At 36.6% G+C, this 18,819-nt stretch overlaps 1 protein-coding gene across 2 annotated transcripts in view; it reads right to left on the bottom strand.

Moving 5' to 3' along the window:
- The window catches only part of MINDY2 (MINDY lysine 48 deubiquitinase 2), an 84,518-nt gene that overhangs the window by 21,588 nt on the left and 44,111 nt on the right, over positions 1–18,819 (bottom strand). For both annotated transcript variants that reach the window (XM_053594028.1, XM_053594029.1), the window contains exons 5-6: positions 13,920–14,022; positions 4,121–4,263 (exon numbers count right to left, since the gene is read on the bottom strand). In XM_053594028.1, the coding sequence (XP_053450003.1) occupies positions 4,121–4,263; positions 13,920–14,022 (246 nt within the window). The remainder of the gene's footprint in view (positions 1–4,120; positions 4,264–13,919; positions 14,023–18,819) is intronic.

Here is an 18,819-nt window from a genome sequence, read left to right as displayed (position 1 = left end):
AAAAAAGAATTAGTCCAGGTGCAGTAGTTCAGATCTGTAATCCTAGCACTCTGGGAGGCCAAGGTGGGAAGACAGCTTGAGATCAGGAGTTAGAGACTAGAGCAAAGTGAGACCCTGTTTCCTCTAAAAATAGAAAAATTAGCCAGGTGTTGTGACAGGTGCCTGTAGTCCCAGCTACTTGGGAAGCTGAGGCAGGAGGATCACTCGAGCCCATGAGTTTAAGGTTGCTGCAAGCTAGGCTGAGGCCATAGTACTCTAGCCCAGGTGACAGAACAATACTTTGCCTGGAAAAACAAAACAAAAAAAACCTACTAGAACCACCAGGAGACCAGGGTTTGTTTCTCCTCTTGGGAATTTACAAGATCCAGTACCTGCCTATCTACTTAGCCTAGAAGATCCACTTTTCAGTCTTAGTTTAAATGTGACTTTTTCAAGGAAGTCTTGAGATATTACATCCTAAACAAGGTTTTGAGTCCTGACAAAAGCACTAACAGCTTATGGTATGTATCCTTTACAGAATGTATCTCAATAGAAATAAATTAGTAATTATTTGTTATCTACTCCTTACAAAACTAGGAGGTCCTTAAAAGGCAGAAACTATAGCTGCCTTGCTCACGGCTGTAGTCCTAGTACTTAGCTGAGCACCTGGACATACACATGTTAAAAAAACTATTTATTAAATAAATGAATTAAATCTTGAACTTAAGTCAGGTAAAGTAAGATTATTTAGCAGTATTCACTACGTAGCAATAATTCTAATTCTGAGGCCACTTGGCCTTGGATTTCTGAGGAGTGTGCATGATTCTGGGTCCACGCCTAGCTAAAATGCTGGGGCAATACAAATGAACTGTTAATATAACTAAGAATAGGAATGCTAGGGCCTTAGGGTATTCTTTTTGAAGCAAATAAATCATTATGTTCTACTTCTTTGTGTAATTCATTGATTAAAATGTTGAAGGAGCAGTGAAAATATAATTCATGACTTCAGTAAGCTGGTTTGATTTAGAAAAGACAACACATTTGCATGGAAAAAAAGGAGCAAATCAATAGGGCTAAATAAAGATGATGTGTCCAACAACAGCTGGAGGTTAGAGCAATGGTCCTCTACCTTAGCTGCATATTAAAATCACATACTAGTGGGGAGGGGAAAGGGACTGACCCCACTGAGGTTTTGTTTTTGTGTATTTGTTTATGTGGAGAGGTGCAGTTTCACTGTTTATGACTTTTCTTATTAGACCCTTTCCCACCCATCCATGACACTTCCACACGTCAACAGTCCTGGATTAGCAGTTCTTGACGCTTCTCTTACTGGCAGCAGTAAGTTGTGCTTATTTAAAAAATCATTTTTTCTAAGTGTTTTTCTTTTCTTTTTTTTTTTTTTTGAGACAAAGTCCCACTTTGTTGCCCCTGGTAGAGTGCTTTGGCATCACAGCTCACAGCAACCTCAGACTCTTGGGCTCAAGTGATTCTCTTGCGTCAGCCTCCTAAGTAGCTGGGACTACAAAGCCCACCACAATGCCCGGCTATTTTTAGGGACAGGGTCTCACTCTAGCTCAGGCAATTTATCTGCCTCGACCCACAGAGGGCTGGGATTACAGGCGTGAACCACTGTGCCCCGCTGTTTCAAAGTGTTTTTCTTTTTCTTTCTTTTTTTTTTTTTTGTAGAGACAGAGTCTCACTTTACCGCCTTCGGTAGAGTGCCATGACGTCACATGGCTCACAGCAACCTCTAGCTCTTGGGCTTCCGCAATTCTCCTGCCTCAGCCTCCCGAGCAGCTGGGACTACAGATGCCCACCACAACGCCCGGCTATTTTTTGGTTGCAGTTCAGCCGGGGCTGGGTTTGAACCCGCCACCCTCGGTATATGGGGCAGGCGCCCTACTCACTGAGCCACAGGTGCCACCTCAAAGTGTTTTTCATAGTGAAGTTAGTAAGCAGTATATTTGTGTTTGGTGAAGATCACATTATATATGACTGAAAATATTGAATATCTCACAATTCTGTAAATCCGTTTTTCTTATGATACAAATACAAACATGGTAAAGAGGCAATATAATTAGCTGAGACAGAAGAGACAGAAGAACTGATATTGTCAGATTTTTAAGGAAATGAGACATTTTTCACTAGTTCAGATAGCAAACAAGAAGACTTGATAGAGGTGGAACATGAAATTATTCATTCTGAAGGGTGAAGAGGAAGAAGATGATGATGGAGAAGAAAAAATGCAAAATATAGAGCCCAAGCGAAGACAACCATGCCCAGTTATAAAAGTAAGAGTAGCCGATGGCTCAGATGACAGTACCAGCAGAAATGATATGAAACTCACAGCCGACAAAGAATCAGGGGAGATGACAACCAGCTATTATTATGATGCTTTCTAATTATATATTGATAATGAAACTGTGGATGTAATTATCAAGTTTATAAACCAGAAACTACATCTAGTCAAAGAGTTATGTAAGGACATATTCATCTAAAATTGTGGCAATTTTGTAAAAGAAGAAATATTAGGACTAATTGAAATTCTTCTAAACTGTGGTGTATACTGGCAAAATGAAGACAGTATCTGAGATCTTTTCAGTGAGAAGAATCTTGCAGTTTATCATGCTATGTATATATATTTCTTAGAGACAGAGCCTCACTTTGTTGCCATCGGTAGAGTGCCATGGCCTCATAGCCCACAGCAACTTCAAACTCTTGGGCTCAAGAGATCCTCTTGCCTCAGCTTCCCAGTAGCTGGGACTATAGGTGCCCACCACAATGCCACAAGGCTATTTTTAAAGATGAGGTCTCACTTTTGCTCAGGTGGTCTCAAGCTCAAGCAGTCCACCTGCCTTGACCTCCCAAAGTGCTGGGATTACAGGCGTGAGCCACTGTGCCTGCTGCATGCTATATTTTCAGAACATAGAATGTGACTCCTATGATATGTCTACATTTTGATGCTGCTGCAACATGTGAAGCTTAGTTTTAGGAGAGATGAAATAGTTTTATTCAAAAGTTTAGTATTTGAAATGCATCTTATAAATGGCTGAAATTTGAACAGACAAAAAGGAGAAAAGCTTTCCAAATGGGGACTGAGGAGTAAGAAATGGAAGCAATGGTGCAAAACTGAGAGAGGATAAAGTATGTATGGGATGGAGGATTATCAATGAACAGATACCATTTTGGCTGAAGCAAAGGGTTGGCTTATGGGAATAGAACACATCTTGCATTTTTACCCTCTAGGCACTAGGTGCTGCTGTAATTTTTGGCTATAATAGTAACATGATCAGAATAGTATTCTGCTGCCAAAATTTAGGTATAAGTTGATGAACTCCTAAAACTGATAGATGTAAAAGTAAAAAAGATGAAATACAAGAGATAACCAAAAGGGTGAATCAGTAAGATTTTTTGACAGAGAATATATTTTATATATTTATATACTAAGAATATAAAGTCACACTGATAACTTTAATAAAAGCAAACACTATTGCTATTATTTTTTCTAAATTCCTTTAGTATGTTAATATAAACTTTCATTATTATAAGTTATCCTAGTTCTATCTCTAGGGTTTATTTATTTATTTTTTCCTTGGAAAGACAATAAATACTACGACTTCCTTTTTTTTTTTTTTTTCCTTTTCTTGAGATAGTTTCACTCCATTGCCCTGGGAAGCATGCCATGGCATGGTCATAGCTCATAGCAACCTCAAACTCAGACTCTTACTCTTTAGCCTCCTGAGTAGCTGGCACTACAGGTGTGTTCCACCACACCTGGCTAATTTTTCTATTTTTTGAGTAGAGACGAATATTGCTCTTGCTGGTCTCAAACTCCTGAGCTCAAGCAATCTACCTGCCTTGGCCTCCCATAGTGGTAGGATTATAGGCATGAGCCACCTTGCCCAGCTAAAAAATACTTTTTAATGCAATATACTGTGAAGAAGATGAGAATTAAAAAACAATAAGTGATTTGAGGGAATACTTTAATTACTAATCCATTCCATCATAAAGAAGTACAGTATTTAATAATTACCTTCATAATTTGATGGCAAAAGAATTTTATGCTAAAGATCAAAAAACATCTCTAAATCAAGCTCCTTTGATTTAGAATGACAATTAAGTAGCTATTGCTATTTCATACCTTGTATTTGGTCATGGTGCTAAAATGATTATTCCGAAAGAACACACAAAGTTCTCCTTCCTGAACCGTTGAAGTTAGTTCACATAATCCATGGTATGTCAGTTGAGTGGCTGTGTTATTTAGAAATTGCTCAGCTACAAAGCCTATGAGACCAAAGTTCAAAATTAAAAAAGTTATCCTTTTTTATTTATGTACATTGTTCCAGGTATGGAGAAAAGTAATCACTGTAAGACTTTACCTACTACTATATGATGGCTCCAAATTTTAAATTTGCTATGGGGAAGATGTGTCTACAGACATTCTCATCCTAAGCAGATTCATAAATTTTTTTTTTTGTCTATAAAGGTATTTACTTATAATTCACTTGCTTTCAAAAAGGATTTCTGGTAACTTATAATAAAAGACACAGATGCAATAAAACTAAAACCCATTAAAGCAAATATAAAGGCAGGTCTTAGGCAATTTAAGAAGTGGGTAGGAGAGGAAGATGTCAGTCAAAAACTACTTCACCAATAGCTGGGTGTTTAAAAGTAAAAATTAATGGAAGGGCTCAACTGCTTCAACTACAACTTGACGTTTACCTTAGAAACACAATGTTAACCTAATCATCTGCACCCTAATATTAATCTGAATTTAAAAAATAAATTTAAAAAAGAAAAATAAATGAATTAATTAAAACTAGCCTTGACAAATTGAGTTGCTTAAGATTTTACAAAGATCCCAGATAATTCTGAAGTCACAAACTGCTCGAACCCTCCTTTAAAAAACTAAAAGCATAAGACTAAACTGAAAGCAATGGGATAACTGTCACCATTTTTATTCTCATCTCCAACACATGCCACTCATTATTGTAGATACATTATATTCAAAAATAGAAATTATCTCTTGTGTTTTTGAAACATAATAAAATATACATAAGTTATCTGAGGTCAAATTTAAAAGTTATATGAACAGTTGATCCTCATTACTTGTGGCTTTATGAGTTCATTTACTAGCTAAGATTTACTTAGAACACCAAAATCAATACTTGCAGCATTTTCATGGCCATTTGTGGATATGTGAAGATCACGCCCCCAAATTTAAGGTGCCCAGTGCACACATTCCCAGCTGGGGTCAAACAAGGAATATCCTACCTTCTTGTTTCAGCTCTCCCATGTAAACAACTCTCTTTTCATTATCTATTTAGTGCCTTGTTTTTCACATTTTTATGCTTTTTCTGGTAGTTTTTCTGTTTTAAATGCCCCCTAAGCATAATATTAAAGTGCTGGCTAGTGTTCCTAAGTGGATAAACGTCTTATGATGAAAATACATGTGCTAGATACATTTGGGAAGGAGTTACACAGGTCTAATATCCCTTGCCTGAAATGCTTGGGATTTCGAATTTTTTCAGATTTTGCAGTATTTGCATTATACTTACCGGTTGAACTTCCCTAATCTGAAAATCCAAAATCTGAAATGATCCAATGACCATTTCCTTTGAGCACTGCTTTGGTGATCAAAACAATTCAGATTTTGGAACATCTTGGATTTTGGATTTTTGAACCTGTAGTGATGTTGGCTATGAGTTTAATGCTAATGAATTAATAATATATGTTAAATAAGCTATCTTTTCTTTTTTTTATATCTTTTTTTTTTTTTTTTTTTGTAGAGACAGAGTCTCACTTTATGGCCCTCGGTAGAGTGCTGTGGCCTCACACAGCTCACAGCAACCTCCAACTCCTGGGCTTAGGCGATTCTCCTGCCTCAGCCTCCCGAGTAGCTGGGACTACAGGCGCCCGCCATAAAACCCGGCTATTTTTTTGGTTGCAGTTTGGCCGGGGCTGGGTTTGAACCCACCACCTTCGGTATATGGGCCGGCGCCCTACCGACTGAGCCACAGGCGCCGCCCTAAATAAGCTATCTTTAAACAGAAATGCATTAAATAAGGTTAGGTATTGATCAGTTGATGAAAATGTGAGTAGAGGCTCCCTGGAACTTAAGCCTGTATTTTCCTCCCAAACAGTCGTTCACTATTTACTAATTCAGTGTTCCTGGCAACTATGTAGACTCTAGCTACCAAGAATAATGAAAATCAACTGTGTAAAATTTTTTATTTTTCAGACAGTCTCACTGTCACCCTGAGTAGAGTGCTGTCGCATCGTAGATCTCAGCAACCTCAAAGTCTTAGGCTCAAGCAATTCTCTTGCCTCAGCCTGAGTAGCCAGGACTATAGGCACCTGCCACAACGCCCGGCTATTTTTAGAGACGGGGTCTCTCGCTCTTGCTCAGGCTGGTCTTGAAACCTTTATTTCTCCTTTTGCTTCCTTCATTTGGTAGGAAAGAAATGTCTCAGAAGCAATGGGATGAATAGGAGGGGGGAGGAGACAGGGAATGCTCTAAAAAGTTTTATAAGTGATCTGAGAAATGTAGACAGAGAGAGTAAAGATAAAACTAATATGTCAATACTAAATTGAGAAAAAACTTGGGACAGCCAGAAGTAGCTGGATAGTGTAGGTTTATTCCATTTCCTCTCCTTCTCCTGTTTTTAAGTAATAGTACTTTAAGCTGAGAAGTGGTAAAAGTTACCAGTACATCATACTATTCCAAGCTCTTGACTGTGGTAGAAGGAAAAGTACAAAATTATAAAGAGTGCTATAGACAAAGGAAATTGATAGCATACCTGCAACTTCTTGGGTTTATAATTTAGAAATAAGGGCTCTGTCCCTCTGATTATCATTACTTTGCTAAGTACTTAAGTTACTGAGTAGAATGTATTAGTTATATACTAATAGCATTTATTACATATATTATAGTAAATTGCATTTACTAATATGTATCACTTAAGAAGCACTGTGCAGAGAAGTATCACTGCTGTATATAATATTTGTGTTATTATGTGCTTGCTTCAGGAAGATCTTTTTTTTTTTGAAACAGACTCTTGCTCTGTCACCCAGACTAGAGTACAACAGCACGATCATGGCACACTGCAACCTCTAACTCCTGGAGGTACAGTAGAGTGCTCAGAACATCTTATTGTGCCAAGAAAATAACTGTTCATGGAATGATGAGGATATATCAAAAGAACATAGGACTCAGCTTGAGGACATCCCATTCGCCATATTTGGAACAATTTAAGTACAGAAAAGAATAATGATGCAAATGGATTATCATACACTGAGTAAAAACAAATTCATGAATTTATACTGATACAATTTTTTTAAATAGAGGAAGAGAAGGGAAAACTTTTTTTTTTTTTTGAGACAGAGTCTCATTATATCGCCCTCAATAGAGCTATATAGGGCGTCACAGCTCACAGCAACCTCAAAATCTTGGGCTTAAGCAGTTCTCTTGCCTCAGCCTCCCAAGTAGCTGGACTACAAGTGCCCGCCACAACTCCTGGCTATTTTCTTGTTGTAGATGTCATTGTTGTTTAGCTGGCCCAGGCTGGGTTCGAACCCACCAGCCTTGGTGCATGTAGCTGGCACCATAACCTGCGCCATAACCACCGTGCTATGGGCACTGAGCCAACCTGGCTATTTTTTGGTTGTAGTTGTCATTGTTGTTTGGCAGGCCCAGGCGTATTTGAATCATTCAGCTCCAGTGTAAATGGCTGATGCCCTAGCCACTGAGCTACGGGCACCAAGCCCAGGAAAACTACTTTTTTACAGAAGAATAACATCTAATAAATGTAGAAAAAAATAACAAAAATATCATAAACACCATAGTAATAATTGATTCAGGAAAGAATGCTAAATCTACTGAGCAGAATATTATTTTAGAATTAAGGAACAGGATGTTCACACAGTTTTAAAACATAATACCACAGGTGATTTATTAATTAAAAAAGGGAATAGGGCACCTTTACAATTAAATCTGGCAGATACCTCATTTATCAAATTTGAACATCACCTATAGTAAGAAAATCAGACTCATGTGCCCCCTGATTTGATACAGAGAAGGGTATAATGTTGCCTATGTCAGGAATGTTGCATTCCTGTCAAAAATATTTAATTTGGCCTTTTTTGTCCTGACAAAGGGGGCTATTCCTTGTCTATGACAAATGTATCTTGCTCTGTAAGCCTGTATCTTGCTCTTGTTTTGTAAACTATCTTTCTCTTTCTCAATAAACTTTGTTTCTATGCTAAGAAAAACTATACATGTATACTAAAAACTTGAATCTATTCATAAATAAATGATCAGAAGAATCCTAATTGAGGACTATTCTATAAAACAATTGGCCTGGACTATGTGAAAAACTAAATGTCACAAAGGAAGGAAGGAAGGAAGGAAGAAAGGAAGGAAGGAAAAAGAAAAAAAAAAGGTTAGGAATCTACTCTAGATTCCATGAAACTAAAGAGATAAAACAATTAATCCTTGATTGGAGCCTACATTAAAAAAATTTAACAGCTATTAAGGGGCATTTATTTGAAACTAATTCTGAATATTAACAATATATTAGAGAATAATATCAATGCTAAATTGTCTCAGATAATTATATTGTGATTATACAGGAGAATTGCTTCTTTTTAGATGACAAATGATAAAGCATTTATAGGTAAAGTACTATGACAATATGCAACTAATTCTCACGTGATTTAGGGGAAAAAGCATGTGTAGCAATACAGAAAAAAGCAAACATTCAGTATGCTAATAATTGGTCATTTTAAGTAAACAGCATGTAAATGGTCATTGAGCCATCCTAACTTTTTCAAATGAGTTTGAGAATTTTCCAAATTGAAGTTGCCAAGAGGGCTGGGTACAGTGGCTCACGCCTGTAATCCTAGCACTCTGGGAGACCAAGGCAGTAGATTGCTTGAGCTCAGGAGTTTGAGACCAGCTTGAACAAGAGCAAGACCCCGTCTGTACTAAAAACAGTAAAAAAAACAAAAAAAAAGAAAATTAGCTGGGCATGGTGGCGGGCATCTATAGTTCCAGTTACTCGGGAGGCTGAGGCAAGAGGATCTTTGGAGCACAAGAATTTGAGGTTGGCTTAGAGCCTGTAGCTCAGTGGCTAAGGTGCCAGCCAAATACACTGAAGCTGGTGGGTTTGAACCAAGCTGGGGCCTGCCAAACAACTACAATGACAACTACAATAAAAAAATAGCTGGGCATTATGGTGGGTACCTATAGTCTCAGCTACTTGAGAGGCTGAGGCAAGAGAATTGCTTAAACCCAAAAGTTTGAGGTTGCTGTGAGCTGTGATGCCAAAGCACTCTACTGAGGGCGACATAGTGAGACTGTCTCAAAAAAAGAAAGAAAGAAAAAAAGAAAAAGAATTTGAGGTTGCTGTGACCTATGATGACACCACAGCACTCAACCCCAGGGTCATGGAGTGAGACTCCGTCTCACAAATGAATAAATAAAGAAATGCACCAAGAGAAAAAGAAACCAATTGTTATTTAATAACAAAAAATGTAAACTCTGCTTGGCACCTGTAGCTCAGCGGTTAGGGTACCAACCACATACACTGAAGCAGGTGGGTTCAAACCTGGCCCAGCCTGCCAAACAACGATGACGACAACAACAACAACAAAGCCAAGTGTTGTGGCGGGTAACAGTCCCAGCTACTTGGGAGGCTGAGGTAAGAGAATCGCTTAAGCCCAAGAGTTTGAGGTTGCTGTGAGCTGTGACTCCACAGCACTTTACTAAGGGCAACATAGTGAGATGCTGTCTCAAAAAAAAAAAAAAAAAGAACTCAAATAACGTTCACATATGTGAACTCAAGTAATGTACATAATAAAGGGACAATAAACATTTGAACAAATGAATAAATATCTCATAATTATTTTTATAAGTGTAAACAGCTGTTAAGAAACATTCCTGAGACAGCATTTGGAATAAAATGACCAGGCCTTGTTGGTCATTTTCTTCTTTGTTGCTTTCCACTGCCAAGCCACAACCCATCATTCAAAAAGGTACTGACACCAAAAGAAGTAATAAATAAGTACTCCATGTACAAGTAAAACTTCTGTACTTTTACTTATAAGGTATTAGCATCAAAAGAAAATGAATGTTATCTAAGAGTTGAAAGAAGGGCCAGGTGTGGTGGCTCATGCCTGTAATCCTAGCATTCTGGGAGGCTGAGGTGTGTGGATTGCCTGAGCTCAGGAGTTTGAGACCAGCCTGAGCAAGAGTGAGACCCCATCTCTAAAAATAGCCAGGAGTTGTGGTGGGCACCTGTAGTTCCCCCTACTTGGGAAGTTGAAGCAAGAGGATCTCTTGAGCCCAAGAGTTTGAGGTTGCTGAGAACCGTGACACCACAGCACTCAATTGAGGGTGACAAAGTGAGATTTTGTCTTCAAAAAAAAAAAAAAAATTGAAAGAATACTTAATTCTATTTGACTATCAGCCAAATAACATTTCTTTCTCTTCAAAAAGGAATTTTTTATACTCGGACCTAGATAGAAAATGAAATACAGTAGAAGCTCTGTAAGTTGATCATCTGAGGGACTGTAATGACTGGTCGACTTAAGGAACTAGGCCTGCTGTGCTGACACTGACACGTACATGTGGTACATGTCTGATCTATGAAAATTAAGGTCAACTTAAGGAGGCGGCCAATGTAGGGAAGTGATCAACTACAGATGTTCTACTATATTTAGATTTTTAAAAAAGTAGCTATCACCTAGGACCAAATGTTTATTTAAATAAACCAGCTTGGGATATTTTATTGATTCAAAAGAAAAGGTACGATTATAGGCCAAATAAAAAAGAAAGCAGATTACTTCAATTGAATACTATACCAAGAGAATATGATGAAGAACAATGATGACGGAAAGCTTATTGCTATAAAAAAGTAAAAATATTTGAAGACCGTATAATTTTAATAAAAAAAATAGAAAAAGTAAAAATATCTATTGTGGCCTTTTCTTTCCAATGTGATTTCTTAGTGTCTTATATAAGTTAACTGTTGGTTATGAATAAGTATTTTAAACATATTTGTAGTTTCTTATACCAAAAATTGAGTTTTAGCTTTTTTATCATTACTGAATGCCACATATATTTTAATAATTCCTTAATATGGAAATCTGATATGCAGACTTTTACCATTACAAAATTTATCTGACAAGGAAGTAATCAATAAATGTTTGACAGCCAGGCGTGGTGGCTCACACCTTAATCCTAGCACTCTGGGAGATCAAGGTAGGTGGATTGCTTTCAGCTCACGAGTTCGAGACCTGCTTGAGCAAAAGTGAGACCCCATCTCTACTAAAAATAGAAAAATGGAGGCAAGAGGATTGCGTGAGCCAGAATTGGCGGTTGCGGTGAACTATGACACCACGGCACTCTACCCAGGGTGACAGTTTGAGACTTTGTCTCAATAAAAATAAATAAAAAAAATAAGTATGTCTGGGACCAGGTTCAGTAGCTCACACTTGTAATCTTAGCACTCTGGGAGGCCAAGGTGGGAGGATTGTATGAGTGTAGGAGTTTGAGACCAGTCTGAGCAACAGAGAGATCCTGCCTCTACAAAAAAAATAGAAAAATTAACTGGGCATGGTGGCTCGCACCTGTAGTCTCAGCTACTTGGGAGGTTGAGGCAGAAAGTTTTGGAGCCCAAAAATTTGCAGTTGCAATAACCTATGATGACACCACTGTATTTCTAGCCCAGGAGACAGAGCAAGACCCAGACTCAAAAAAAAAAAGTTTTTTAATTAAATTAGATTAAAATTAAAATAAAATAAAAATAAATATGCCTGGTATGTATTTTTTTTTTTGTAGAGACAGAGTCCCACTTATCGCCCTCAGTAGAGTGCCATGGCATCAGACGGCTCACAGCAACCTCCAACTTCTGGGCTTAGGTGATTCTCTTGCCTCCACCTCCTGAGTAGCTGGGACTATTGGCGCCTGCCACAACGCCAAGCTATTTTTTTGTTGCAATTTGGCCAGGGCTGGGTTTGAACCTGGCACCCTCAGCATATGGGGCCGGCGCCCTACTCACTGAGCCACAGGCACCGCCCATGCCTGAAAATTCTATACCACTTTATTTATTTATTTATTAAAGACAGAATCTCACTATGTCACCTCGGTAGAGTGCCATGGCATCACAGCTCACAGCAGCCTCAAACTCTTGGGCTTAAGCTATTCTCTTGCCTCAGCCTCCCAAGTAGCTGGGCCTATAGGAGCCCGCTACAATGCCTGGCTATTTTTTTTGGTTGTAGTTTGGCTGGCCCTGGGCTGGATTCGAACCTGCCAGCTCTGGTATATGTGGCTGACGCCCTAGCCACTGAGCTATAGGCGCCGAGCCATCTATACCACTTTAGAAGGAGATTCTTTCCTTGATTTTACCACGATGCTCTTCCCAAATAATCAGTACTATATAAATTAGCTACAGTTTTTCATTATCCTGGGAAACAAATGTCAGAGAAAGTAATAATAGTTGTAATATCAGGTTGAGGGGAAAAAAGTGATGGACGACTTTTTGTCCATTATGTTAACCAGTATATTAAGTCTTACTCTTGTTGTAATTGTAGTCTGACTTGAGAAAGATGTGGTAATAGTGTTCCCAAAGCTTTGACCCCAAATATTATTTTTTAGCTATTATTTCATTTGTGGCCACTTTCTGAATCCTGTTTTCCTTCAATTAGTATAGAATTACTAGTATATTGCACATTACTGAGAAAGTAAGAGTCCACAAATGGAAATTTTCTCTATAATCTCCTTCTAGGAATATATCTACAATAATGAAAGCTTGGATAAGGAATGAAAAGTTCTGGTGAGTGGAATTTTGTTAATTGAGAGGAAATATTTTTCTAATACCTTTTGATAGCTCCTTTCCCTCCTAAAATTTTAAACTTTGCTGCCTTAAGTTGTAGTAAAAGAGGTGCCACACGAATCAACGATCAATGTCCCTGTATGATGATGTGCTTATTGCAAGTGGAATATACTAGGATAAACTTTAACTAAATTACTTACATATTTTCTTCTTACTTGCTTCTTTCACATGAATGTGTTAAACTTCTGAATAATTAATATAATTAGTTGGGCTCTGACTAATAAGTATACCTGGGATTCATGTACACATCTTTTATATGCGCAGATATTCTTACAGTCACTGGTTTTAATTACTAGTGGTAATTGTAATCAGCTTTTATTATACCTCATGTAAAAGAACTGTGTGTCTGAGAGTGATGAGATTCATACCCTGGATCTCATGATTTCTCTTTGTTTATCCTTCAAAGAAAAGAGAATAGCGGCCTCAGTATTTGCATGTGTTTATAAAAAAGGTATATCTAAAAGTTTTACCTCCTGATAACATTCTGGACTGAAATTTCCTTTCCCCATCATTGACTGTAATACAACTGAAAAAATATTAAACTGCTTTTGTGACGAATTTAGGAATTTCAGTTAGCTACAGATTTCTAATGGGGAGAATGGGGTTTAAAAAATTGGGTTGTACAGAAACATAAGGCAGAAACATTAAGTCTACTATTAATAAAATAGAACACTTGAGCACCATAATACTCATCTCAGTCAAATGAAGTATTTAGGAGAAATTAGAAAGTCCACTTAGTACTCCCACATAATAATTGTTTTTTAAAAGAATAATTATCAGTAACTTTTGAATAATTGACCATACCAAAATTAGCAAGTGACTCCAAAGATTTTTACTAGAATCCAGGTCTGATTTTGTAAGTCAAGTGAAAACAGTTCTACAAGAAATCTTTCACTGGCACCTTTATGAATACTTTTTAAAATTCCTACTAGTATCACTTGTATTTTTTAGAAGTCTTATTTAAGACATTTGAAACATCTTAAACTATCAGACAAGTTATTTTGCCGAGAATAGAAACATCAGGTAACAGCAGCACTCACCCACCTTCGCTAACCAGCTCACTACTGTCTGACTGCTTACAAGAGATGATCTTCTCCACGAGTTGGTTGTAGCTGCAGTTACCAACAGCTTTGACAATGTCATCAGTCTAGAAAACAAATGACTGTCTCACTAATCATGATAAGATTAGAAACAATAAGAAACATATATCACTCTTTGGAATTTTTTTCTAATATAATACTAAACATAAAATTGTTGTTTATGAAAGAAAACCAGTACTAAGATCAATACCCAACAATTCCCAATTTTGTTTACAGCTCAGTCTAACATATTATGAAAAATACTGCAGTTGTATTTCAATTATGTAAAAATTAATGAAATGGGATTATTACATGTAACTTCACTTAAATACAGACTATTTTAATAGAAAAATTAAAAATTTGCAGTTTTTTTAAAACTAAAAAATGTTACACATTTAAACTAAGGCAAATATAAAGATATTGATTTATAGGATTAACAGAGTTCTTCCATTTTTTTATTTAGTTCCTAGAAAAGTATAATGGAAATATAGAGAAAATTAATACTATTTTCCTGAAGAAAGGTAAATACATTTGTTACTTAGAGACAGTATTTGTCTCATGATTCTTATTTAATCATTGTAGCTTTAGAGGTTTAGCAGAAGAGTAAATTTAAACTTTTAAGCTATAGGAAAATAAAACTGGGCTTCTATTTAACTTCCATTATACTTTGCTTTGACTATTTTTTTAAAATTCATTTATTATTAAATCATAGCTGTGTACATTGCTTTGACTATTGAAGAAAAAGGGTTCTGCAGCCTAAACAATTCATTTGGTTGCTTTTTAATCTCTTAGAGTATATGTACATTTATAAACTATATGTATTACTGTATTATTGTATTATACACATAAAACAAAAATACAAATAAAATAAATAAAAATAAGAAGGTCAATGTTTTCTTTCCACATCCAAATGACATTGTAAATACTTAACTCTTTGAATACCATGTCTCAACATATATCTGCCCAAGTAGCTTTCTGGAAATTTTTTTTGAGACTAAGCCTCACTCTGTTGCCCAGGCTATGCTGCTGTGGCATTAGCCTAGCTCACAACAACCTCGAATTCCTGAGCTCAAGTGATCCTTCTGCTTTAGACTCCCGAGTAGCTGAGATTATAGGTGCCTGCCACAATGCCCAGCTAATTCTTCTATTTTTTTTAGTAGAGATGGGGTCTCAAACTCTTGGTCTCAAGCAATCCTCCTGCCTTGATCTCCCAGAGTGCTAGGATCATAGGCATGAGCCACCAGGACTGGCCATATATATATTTTTTTTTAGAAAGAGAGTCTCAATATAGTGGCTATTCACAGGCACAATCATAATTCATAGCTCACTGCAGTCTCAAACTCCTGGCCTCATGAAACCTCCTCTGTCATTTTAAAATCCTTTTCAAAGAATTTACCTTTGTTGATTTTAATAACAATAACAATGTTTAAAGTAAGGACTAGAAACAAAAATCTTATAAAGAACAAATGAACATAAATACATTCAGAAAAGGAATCGCACAATTGCTACATCAAAATATTAAGCAATAATAATAATGCAAAGAAAGTAATATTCACATTGTCAAATAAGAGTATGTCTATTATAGAATGCTTTGACTCTGAGATTCAATATGGAGTCATCAGTTAACTTCTTATTTTTTTTAAGTCTCAAAAAATAGACAACTAATATTTATAAATGAAAGATAATTTCAAAAAACAGATCATGCCAAATCTTATAGACAATAGAAAAAAAAGAAATACTTCGAAATCATTCTACTTAATCTGGGTACACCTGATATTAAAATTGGAGAAAATATATTATTATAAAGGAGAAATTATAAACCTATGTCACTTATAAATGAGGATGCAATATCCTAAATAACATGTTCAGAAGTTGAATTAAAAATTAATATTTAAGTAATGTACTTTGGTCAAAATTAAATCCAATTTATGTGAGAATTAGTCACTATTTTCTTTTCTTTTTTTTTTTCTTCCTTCTTTTCCTTTCCCTCACCTCTTCCCTCCTTCTCTGTCTGGTCTCCCCTTCCCCCATGCCACACTGTGTCATTAATTGTCATTAATTGTCTTCATATCAAAATTGAATACATAAGATTCATAGTTCTCCATTCCTGTGATGCTTCAATAAGAATAATGTGTTCCACCTCTATCCAGGTTAGTACAAATGCTGCAAAATCTCTATTTTTTATGACTGAATAATATTTCATGGTATACATATACCACAGCTTACTGATCCATTCCTGTTGAAGGACATTTAGGTTGTTTCCACATTTTGGCAATTGTAAATTGGGCTGCGATAAATAGTACAAGTATCTTTATAATAAAAGTTTTTTTTTCCTTCTGGATAGATGCCCAGTAATGGGATTGCAGGATCAAATGGGAGATCTAGGTTGAGTTCTTTGAGGTTTCTCCATACTTCCTTCCAAAAAGGTTGTACTAGTTTGCAGTCCCACCAGCAGTGTAAAAGTGTTCCCTTCTCTCTACATCCACACCAGCATTTGCAGTTCTGGCCATTCTCGCTGGGGTTAGGTGATATCTCAGGGTGGTTTTAATTTGCATTTCCCTAATAATTAGGGATGATGAGCATTTTTTTCATATGTTTGCTAGCCATTCGTCTGTCCTCTTTAGAGAAGATTCTATTCATCTCTCTTCCCCATTGATGTATGGGATTGTTGGTTTTTTCTGGTGGATTAATTGAAGTTCTGTATAGATCCTGGTTATTAAGCATTTGTCTGATTCAAAATATGCAAATATCCTTTCCCACTGGGTAGGTTGTCTATTTGCTTTGGTTGTTGTCTCCTTGGCTGTACAGAAGCTTTTCGGTTTAATTAAATCGCATTTGTTTATTATTGCTGTTGTTGCTACTGCCATGGCAATCTTCCTCATAAAGTCTTTCCCCAGGCTGATATCTTCCAGTGGTTTTCCGATTCTTTCTTCGAGGATTTTTATTGTTTCATGCCTTTAATTTAAGTCCTTTATCCATCTTGAATCAATTTTTGTGAGTGGAGAAAGGTATGGGTCCAGTTCCACACTTTTACATGTGGATATCTAATTCACCCAGCAACATTTATTGAATAGGGAGTCTTTCCCCTAGTGGCCGCTCTTGTTTAGTTTATCGAAGATTAGATGGCTGTAAGTTGTTGGTTTCATTTCCTGGTTTTCTATTCGATTCCAAATGTCTGTGTCTCTGTTTTTGTGCCAGTACCATGCTGTCTTGACCACTATGGCTTTGTACTACAGACTAAAATCTGGTATGCTGATACCTCCAGCTTTATTTTTATTACTAAGAACTGCCTTAGCTATATGGGGTTTTTTATGGTTCCATGCAAAATGCAGAATCATTTTTTCCAAGACTTGAAAGTAGGATGTTGGTATTTTAATAGGGATGGCATTGAATCGGTAAATTGCTCTGGGAAGTATAGACATTTTAACAATGTTGATTCTTCCCAGCCATGAGCATGGCATGTTCTTCAATGTGTTAATATTCTCTGCTATATCCTTTCTTAGGGTTTCATAATTTTCTTTATAGAAGTCCTTCACCTCTTTTGTTAGGTATATTCCTAGGTATTTCCTTCTCTTTGGGGCTATGGTGAAGGGAATTGAGTCCTTAATTAACCTCTCATCTTGGCTGTTGTTGGCGTATACAAAGGCAACTGACTTGTGGACATTGATTTTATATCCTGAGACATTACTGTATTTTTTTAATGACTTCCTAGAATCTTGTGGTTGAGTCTTTAGGGTTCTCTAAGTATAAGATCATATCATCAGCAAAAAGGGGGAGTTTGACCTCCTCTGCTCCCATTCGGATGCCCTTTATTTTCTTGTCTTGTCTAATTGTATTGGCTAGAACTTCCAGGACTATGTTGACTAGTAAAGGTGACAGAGGACAACCTTGTCTGGTTCCAGTTCTGAGAGGAAAAGCTTTCAGTAAAATATTAGCTGTGGGTTTGTCATAGATAGATAGCTTTGATCAGTTTAAGAAATATGCCACCTATGCCTATACTCCTCGGTGTTCTAATTAGAAAAGGATGCTGGATTTTATCGAATGCTTTTTCTGCATCTATTGAGAGGATCGTATAGTCTTTGGTTTTGCTTCTGTTGATATGGTGAATAAACCAGCCTTGCATCCCTGGGATGAAACCTACTTGATCATGATTTATGACTTTTTTGATGATAAGCTGTAATCTACTGGCTAAGATTTTGTTGAGAATTTTTGCATCTATATTCATTGGTGAAATTGGTCTGAAATTCTCCTTTTTAGTTGGGTCTTTTCCTGGTTTTGATATCAGGGTGATGTTCGCTTCATAAAACATGTTGGGGAAGATTCCTTCATCCTCAATTTTTTGGAATAATTTCTGCAGTATAGGAATAAACTCTTCTTTGAAGTTTTGATAAAATTCTGGTGTGAAGCCATCTGGACCAGGGCATTTTTTTGTTGGAAGACTTTTTATTGTTTCTTTGATCTCAGTGCTTGAAATTGGTCTGTTCAGGAGATCTATTTCATCTGGGGTAAGTCTAGGGAGAGGGTGTGATTCCAAATATTGATCCATTTCCTTCACATTGTCAAATTTCTGGGCATAAAGTTTCTGGTAGTATTCAGAGATAATCTCTTGTATCTCTGTGGCATCAGTGGCATCAGTCATTTCTGATTGAGGTTACCAGAGATTTTACTTTTTTATTTCTAGTTAGTGTAGCCAAAGGTTTATCTATTTTATTTATTTTTTCAAAAAACCAACTCTTTGTTTCATTAATTTTCTGAATGATTCTTTCGTTTTCAATTTCATTAATCTCTGAATTTTGGATATTTCTTTTCCTCTGCTGGTTTTAGACTTAGATTATTCTTCTTTTTCCAATTCCATCAGATGGCTT

This window comes from Nycticebus coucang, chromosome 6, assembly GCF_027406575.1.
Source record: "Nycticebus coucang isolate mNycCou1 chromosome 6, mNycCou1.pri, whole genome shotgun sequence".
Classification (NCBI taxonomy): Eukaryota; Metazoa; Chordata; class Mammalia; order Primates; family Lorisidae; genus Nycticebus; species Nycticebus coucang.
Note: the sequence above shows the minus strand (reverse complement) of the source record. Positions and strands in the feature narration are given on the sequence as shown.